This window comes from Propithecus coquereli, unplaced genomic scaffold, assembly GCF_000956105.1.
Source record: "Propithecus coquereli isolate 6110/MARCELLA unplaced genomic scaffold, Pcoq_1.0 Scaffold306, whole genome shotgun sequence".
Lineage (NCBI taxonomy): Eukaryota > Metazoa > Chordata > Mammalia > Primates > Indriidae > Propithecus > Propithecus coquereli.
This window is the reverse complement of record NW_012148686.1, coordinates 504,458-512,464: the sequence shown is the minus strand read 5'-3', so window position 1 is coordinate 512,464 and position 8,007 is coordinate 504,458. Positions and strand designations below refer to the sequence as shown.

Sequence of the window (8,007 nt, the reverse complement as noted above, 5' to 3'; positions counted from 1 at the left end):
AGAATATATATATATCATTTTACAATGAAATTAAGATGTGCCTGTGGAATACCAAGATTGGTGTCTGATCTCAGAGTTGCAACTGGTTTCCTTTCATAATAGCTGTATTATTTACGTCTTCCCCTCAACCCTGACGCTTATTTAAAACAATGGCCCAGGTAAAAGAGAGACAACAGGTATTTTGATCTTGTACCGTCAAAAACAAAAAAGCAATAATAACGACGTAATAAAAACGCTTAATCTATCAGTTTATAAGATTCTTTTGACAACCACACCTCAAGGGCACTTAGGACTCCAGCATTTGTTATATGCTCATCAGCAACAGCACAGACATCGCCAGCTGAGGCTGTTTTCCCATCATAAATCTACGACCCACTGGGACGAAAACACCCAGAAACGCTAATTCGGAGATGTTTTCATGCACATTGGGGCAAACGAAGCCATCCAAAAGCCATGAACACCACCAACATGCGTGGACTTCGACCTTGAGAAGCCATCCCTGTTTTCCTCTCGGTCTCATAAAGGAACCCGGCCGGTGACTCTGAGTTATACGGTCACTGCGGGGTACATCTTCTGCTCACTGCTGGTGTGGGGGAAGGGGGACTGAATCTGCCTGTACCCAGGCTGCAGGCCATCCATGAAAGGGGGCACAGGTGTCATGGGCACAGAGTCGTGCTGCACCGTGTACCCCACGTACGGGGGATGCAGGTACTGCCCTTGATGCGGCACAATCTGCGTGGCCTGCTGACAGTTCAGCACGGAGAAATTCGTGGGCATGTTGACGTACACGTTGTTCATGGTCCCCTCAGGCAAGCAACAGTTGGTCTGTGACCTCGTTGGGGGCGCCCGGGCCCCCGAGTTGGCACTGGAGCTGGAGCTGGCGGCCGTGCTGGACTGGCGGGAGGATGACCCCCGGGAAGTGCTGGCGCTGGGGATCATGGGGATGGTCTCCATCAAGCGGCTGCCCCCGGGGGCTCGGCTCTGCTGGGGCTCCTGCTTAGGCCGGAGACATCTGCAGCAGCAGGCTGCCACGAGGGAGCCCAAGATGATAAAGGCGACAAACACGGAGCCAACGATGAGGAACGGCACGTAGATGGGCACTGAAGAAAAGGACAGAGACACGTTATGGTTTACTGTAGGAGCACAGAACAGAATGGGCGTCTGGCAGTGGCAAGGGATGAATGAGCAACACTGACGCTCAGCATCACAGACCTACGCTGGGCTAGTTTGTTCACATATTAGTAGCCCATGAGACACACAGGTCCTTTATCAGGTGCTAAGGAAAGGGGCTAAGACCCTGCGGGCCTGGCGGATCACCCCTAGAAGCAGAACTATTAACATTTACACTTGGACGCATCAACTGCAATACTGACTGAGGCGGTTATCCGACTGAGTGAAAATATGGTTTCCTGTGTTAAGACTGTTCCGGCTCTAGACTTCCTATGATATCTGAACTGCCCAAACTTAAGTCTGCTCTACCAGGTAGTTGTAGGACCTGCACAGTAAATACGAGTTATATTTAAAAGTCTTTTTTTCCCCCAGAAACTTATTTATATTCCTTAAAAATTTCTTTTTAGCAAGTTTTTTTTTTCATAGGAAGACAAGTCAAAAATTTAGGTCAGACTCTTAAGCCACTACCATTTTTAAAGAGCCTGTAAGGCACAGCAAGGTCAAGGACAGGTAAAACAACCCCACGCACAGCTGCCTAGCTGGAGGGTCCGAGGTGGGGCACAGAGTGGTGGAGAGGTGAAGGGTGTGCATGGCGGTGGAGGCAGGTTATTCCCGGCAGCCAGCCAGCGTGCAGCAACGTACTGAGGAAGACAAATGTCAGGCGTAATGGGACATTTGTTCCAGGAAGGACAGTCCCCCTACAGTGAGCCAAGAAGGCAGGTCTGCTCCGGGAAAGTCTGCAGGGCATAAAGCAATGGTCACAATACTTAACATGGGGGGGTTGGGGGCGGGGCTTATTCTAAAAATGAAAATAAAAACTTCACTTAAACCAGTAGCAAACCCCATTTTAAAATTATTTTCTTACAAAAATCTTTTGAGAGCTAAGGGGATGGCAGCACGAGGCTTTAGAAACTAAACACACAGGCTGATAGGGGCAGAATCCAGTGGGAAGAGGCTGCAGAAAGCCTCTGAGACACTGCTGTGGAATTCCACCCTGCGCCACCAAGAACCTGCATTTTCTGACATGTCCTTGCCCCATCTCCTTATTTTTCTGGAAAATACATGAGGACAGGGACGGAATGGGTCTTACCGGTCATGGCAAAGCACAGCACCAGAGTGGACTTGGACACACCAGCATTTTAGGAAGGAGCCCGCATGGATTTCAGGTCAGATCCACGGTCCATTAGAGCAGTGGGCTTTCTAATTATGCTCCTCCTGACTGTTCTGGCATTTCTGGAGTCAGTGTTTTTAAAACAGAGTGCCACATGGAATCATGGAGAAATAATGCCTTATCAGTAAAACACATTTTATAGGTATTTAACCAAAGGCTGACAGTGAAGATTTCCTGGAATTTCAGTGCTGAACAGAGCAAGTTCTATATATAGCGCCCCTTTAGCAGGTAGCACAGCTGGTTCCCAGCAGCTGTACAGTTCTAATTACACCATCACTTCAGGCTGGCTATGCATCGCTGGAGCGGTGGACACAGGGCCTGTTCCTAGGCATGCTGTAAATATTTAATTCTCTAGATTACGATACCAGCCCTAAATATGTTATCAAGAGGTAAACAAATAATACTAAAACAGAAAAAAAAGTACCCCAAACATTATAGCAGAAACTAGCTGAAACCAGTCTTAGTCCACATAATGAGTTTTGGGGAGAAATAACTGTTCTCTTTCCAGGATTTTTAATTAGAAGTGTAAATAACTACACAGGGGTAAAGAATGCAGTGCTACTATAAGCCCCCGGCAGGCTTAATTAGGCATGCTGTCTTTCTTTACTGCAGAAGAGAAGTGAATGCAATAGAATTTTTAGGGGAAAAGGTTTGGAAGTAGAATGGAGAAGGCACCCACGCAGTACGCACGGCACCATGAGATGTCTGCTGCCTACTGATTTGTCACAGCCATCCCAACTTTTTAGAGACCATTAATGAGCCCAACTTAGCAGACACCTCATTGTAGCGCTTCAGACTCTGGTTCATTTCTCAAGGCTTTACTCGAGGCCACACACTCTGCAAGGCTGAACTTGCGTTTTAAGAAGGCACCTTTTCTGGAATCACCCTCATTTCTCCTCTCTTCAGATTCAAGGCAGCGGAACAATAGGAGCAGCATGCTAATGAAATGCTTGACTGCAAAGGGAACGGCACTGAAAAGAGCCGTCTCTTACCAGGCCCCAGGAGGCAGCTCTACACACACACAAACCGCACCGTGCCAAAGCCCAGGCAGCTGGACTCTGGGCGCAAGGTGCTGGTGGAAGTCCTCTAGTTAACACAACCGCTGCGGAAAAAGGAGACGCCCCCTCTAGGACACGTTTGCATTTTACCCCTTACCTCTTACCCCTACGCACTCCCGAACTAAACACGCACGCACACACACCCACACACACACACAAACGGAGTTGCTGGTGTAGACCTGCAGACCCTCCAGGGAGGCAAATTGGAAAGGTTTCTGAAGAGTGGCGGAAGTGCAACCTACCAAATTCTTTCACGGATATACTTTCAGCTCTGGCAATTTGAAAAAAAATAATTAAAAAAATCAAAGCCACAAAGAGCAAGGTTGGGCACAGCTTTGATGTTACACCTACTAAGTCTGCCAGGTTAAGGAGAACCGCCCAGAAACCTGAGAGGCCCGGGCCGGGGAGGGCAGAGGTGCTGCCCGGCGTCCCCGGCGTCTGGCACAGGACATCACCCCCGGGAAAGCCCTGGGCAGCTGCTTTCCTTCTGAGGAGCCTTCAGGGAAGCACCCCTGCCAGGCCCTCTCGGGAGGGGGCTCACCCTCCTTGCGTTTTCGGGCACCCCCCAAGACATTAACCCCTACGGAGACAGGACACACAGGAGGAGCAGAGGACCCTAGACAGGAATGTGGAGCTGTCTGTGGTCCACCCTGCCTTAGGTGTGTAATTTTCTTCGGAAAACCCACGCCATGCCACCGTTTAGCTGACCGATGGGGAAACTGAGGCCCAGGGAGGTCAACTGGTGACCCACGCACAAATTAATGGCTGGGCCAGAATGCAGGCTCCGCCTCCTGGTCCGAGGCCCTTTCCTGAAATTTCAGTGCTTCTAATTCCTTTCCCCTCTCCAAGCTCCCAAGTCCACCACGTCCGGGCAAAGCCAACCGTCCTCCCCTTTCGCGCTTGGTCCCAGGCCGCCCTACCTGCCGAGCCGTCGGGGCCGTCTTTGTCCGCTCGGCCAGGCTCGCCAGCGCCCTGCTGGCGGTCGTTGTCGCAGCCGCCCTGGTCCAGCCGCGCCTCGGCGCTGGAGCAGCAGTAGCGCAGCGCGCAGCTGCCGCAGCAGATGGTGGCGTCGCCGCCGTCGAAGCGCTCGGGGCACTGGAAGCCAATGCGCCAGACGCCCTGCGCGTCCAGCCAGCCGTGGCAGTACTCGCCGCTGGCCCGCGCCCCCGCCGCCAGCAGCGCGGCCAGCAGCAGCTGCAGGAGCGAGGCGGCGTTGCAGGAGGAGGCGGCCGACGAGCGGCGTCCGCCCCACATGGCACCACCCTGGGCGCGGGCGGCGCGTCTCCAGGGGGCGCAGAGGAGTCTCCAGAAGTCGTGGCCCCGGCGACCCTGGGGCCTCCCCGCTGTCTCCAAACGCTTTCCACACAGGCCACTCCCTTCTGCCGCGACGTCCGGGAGCAGACGACGCCGGGCTACAGAGCCAGGGGCTCCTAAGCCATTCCTTTCCTCAGGCGGGTGGCCAGTCCCCCTTCGGGGGTGCCTTCAGGGTGGCACTCGCCGCTGCAACTCACGGGGTGCAGAGTCAGAGGGCTGCCATCCCGCGGCCCCTGGACGCTTCACCCGCAATGGGGCTCTCCCTGTGCATCCCCGAGGGGACGCTCACCCGAGCCGGATGACCGCTGAGCTCGCCGCTGCGGACCCCGGCAGGTCTCGGCCACAGGCTTTCAGCCCCGGGGATCCCGCGCGCGAGCCGGGGCGCGTCTCCCCTACTTTATTCCCCTCTCCGGCGGGGAGAAGGGGCGAAGAAGGCAGGCAGCGCGCGCAGGGCTCCGGGCAGCAAGTGCAGCGGCCGGCCGCGCTCGGCGTCCTCAGCTCCGAAGTCGGTCCGCATGGCTCCGGCCGCGCCGCCCGGGCAGCCCTCGGGGTGCAGCCCCGACGCTCCGCTCTGCCGGGCCGACGGCCGGTGTTCCCAGCGCACGCCGCCGCGGGAGCGCTGCCGGCCCTGGGAGCGTCCAGGACGCGAACGAGGGTCGGGCACACCCCCAGCCGCAGTCCCGGGAGCCTGCCCGGCTGGCGGCGGCCGCGGCTGCTGCTGGGCGCGGATCCAGGCAGGCGGCTCGCTCCGGCTCCCCTTCTCCGCGCCCCCGCCGCAGCGCAGTCCCCCGGCGCCCTCCGCCAGGCTCTCCCTCTCCGCTCTCCGCTGCGCCCTCGGGAACTGTGCACCGGATGGGAGCCTCCCACGGAAGTTTCAGTCCTCCAGGCTCCGGGAGAAGCCGAGCGCGGCAGCCGCCTGCAGAGTCGCCTCGCCCGGCGCCCGGCCAGCTCCGACTCGGCTCGCGGCCGCGCTGCGCTGCGCGCTTATGAGGGGCCCGCGGCTCCCCGGCGCGCATGCGTGCTGCGCGGGCTTCCCTCCGCCCCCGGACGCCGGGAGAAGCGGCGCAGCCCCTCACTTTCGGACAGCGCTGGGGGCAGCCTGCTGGAATAGGCGCGGTTGCAAACGTGACTTAAGCAACCTAGCCTTGCTAACACAACGGCAGTGATAATGGGAGCAGACTAAACTTGCTTAGTGAAGATCTTTGGCATTCTACCTTCAGGTTAATTCTCAAAACTTACCGAAGGATTATAACTGATTTCCATTTTACAGGTAATGAAATCGCCACTCAGTTGAACCGTCGCTCAGCTTGCAGCAGCTGACGTCCTGGCCGCGGTTGGTCCCAGGCCCAGTGGAGGAAGAACTCCGGATGTTTGTGGCAGTGTGTCTGGTGGGCTCGAGGTTTCCACCCAAAGGTGGAATGAAGTTCAGCAGAGACGTGACAAATCTGGTCACTTTCTAGATGATTTGTGTCACTTTTTTCTTTCTATATTTGGGTGTGGTGATTGATCGGATTGTAGCAGAAAGGTGCTTCCGTCCAGCATTCGGCCTTAGTGGTTTAGACAGCTGCAGCCAGGAAGAAAACGAGGTTCAGACAGACCAGAGCTTCAGCTTTGATGAAGGAGAAATTAATAGCTTCTCTCTTGCGGAAGCTGAAACAACAGGTGCTGATGTTATTAAAGCAGCAGTGATTATTTTTAAAGGAACTACTGCCCCTTCCCACATGGCCTGGGAGTCAGCAGACCTGAGTTTCAGACCCAGCCCTACTAGCAATGAATCGTTACGTTCTGCTAGTCTCAGTTTCTTTATCTATAAAGTGGATGTGTCCACTTTAGTGGATGTGTATAGGGTGTCATAACCGCTAAGGTCCCTTTCAAGTATGTGACTACAGAACACAGGCAATTTTATTAGCAAAGATAATCAGGTTGAAACAACCATCACTTGTGTACACTGGTTAATGGAAAGACTCAGACGTTGTTGATTATTCTTCCATTCATCCCAACAAAGTTAAATAAAAAAAAACCCTTCCTCCCTTTCCAACAAACACCTTATTCTTTTCACTAAACCTCTCTCCAAGTACTGTACTTTATTTCCTTGCAGGTTTTTTGTTTGTATTTTGGCTACATAAAACTGTATATTAAATGCACTATTCACCAAATTTTCTTAAGCTAATAAATTAACAAAATTTCCGTATTAGTGAATTATTCATTCAACCAATACATGCTAAGCACTGACAGTATGCTGATCTCTGTGTGGGGTTCACCAAGAAGCCAGACATGGCCATTTCCTTCAAACAGAGCCTAAAGTCTCCGAGAGTAAAACGGAGAAATTGGGCAGAAAGACAAAGAACTGAATAAGCAAAGATAATGCAAGTATGATAAAATCCCTGACCAGTGACGTACAGGATCAATTTAAACACATAATCTGGGGTTAGGATGCAGAGGGAGGTCAGAAAAATCAGCACAGGAATGGCATTTAAGGTTAGACCAGAAGTAGCCAAGGGAAGACTCAGATTTTCAGAGTGAGTCATTTTCTTAGAAGATACTATTAGCCAACATTAATTGGGGGTTTACTATGTGCCAAGAACCCGCTAAGAGTTTCACGTGCATTGTTTCATTGGATCCACACAGCAGTCCTACAAAGAAGACATAATTATGATCCTCATTTTACCGGTGAGGCTACTTGCTTGATCCCTACAGATAGAGTTTCAGTTCCACCTGCTTTGCACCCAAAGCTCACCTACCCTGCTGCTGGTCACCGCAGCCTCCACTACAGAAAGCCCGGGATTGACTGGGTGCCGTGTACCAATCACTAGCGGGTGAGGTGTCATTTTCCTATGGCAGCATAAATTGATTTGGGTGGTGTTCAGAGGGTTACTACTTTAAATTTTCTTCTTTTAGAAAAAAAAATTAAGGCAGGAGAATTATACTTACTTCAGACAGTACTTACACCATACCCTCCTTCCACTACCCATTTATTCTCTTCTCCAAAACACCCACAGTGTGTCAGCGTTTATTTATGAAGAAAGAAATTGTTTAACATTTCGTATTGGAACTGATTCAGTGACTGGGTAGTACCACTGTGTAAATAAAAATGTTTTTCCCAAGTAGTCTAAAATTTAGTCTATAACTGGCAAACTTGGAAGTGTGGAGCTCTGAGCAAATTTGACCTCTTTTTTATTGTTGCGTTTCCTTTATTCCTTAGAAGTTAAGGACAGGCCTGTTTCACAGTACTTTATGTGGCGGTTGGTTGTCTTCAGTGCTCAAAGGGCTTTATGTCACTCTGCCTCTTCTGCC

At 52.4% G+C, this 8,007-nt stretch overlaps 1 protein-coding gene across 1 annotated transcript; it reads right to left on the bottom strand.

Moving 5' to 3' along the window:
* Positions 1-467: 467 nt before the first annotated feature.
* On the bottom strand, positions 468-4,732 carry SHISA2 (shisa family member 2). Its single transcript, XM_012649888.1, has 2 exons — positions 4,320-4,732; positions 468-1,100 (listed from the first exon to the last, which is right to left on the bottom strand). Exons 1-2 carry the CDS (start codon positions 4,651-4,653, stop codon positions 547-549), a joined length of 888 nt encoding a protein of 295 aa, XP_012505342.1. The 5' UTR covers positions 4,654-4,732; the 3' UTR covers positions 468-546.
* Between the last annotated feature and the right edge of the window lie 3,275 nt (positions 4,733-8,007).

What these genes read in the sequence shown, in the direction of transcription:
- SHISA2 (XM_012649888.1), bottom strand. Translation starts at nt 4,653, where the DNA reads ATGTGGGGCGGACGCCGCTCGTCGGCCGCCTCCTCCTGCAACGCCGCC. An exon ending in CGGCCCCGACGGCTCGGCAG is followed by an intron (nt 1,101 to 4,319) that starts GTAGGGCGGCCT and finishes CCTTTTCTTCAG; the next exon opens with TGCCCATCTACGTGCCGTTC.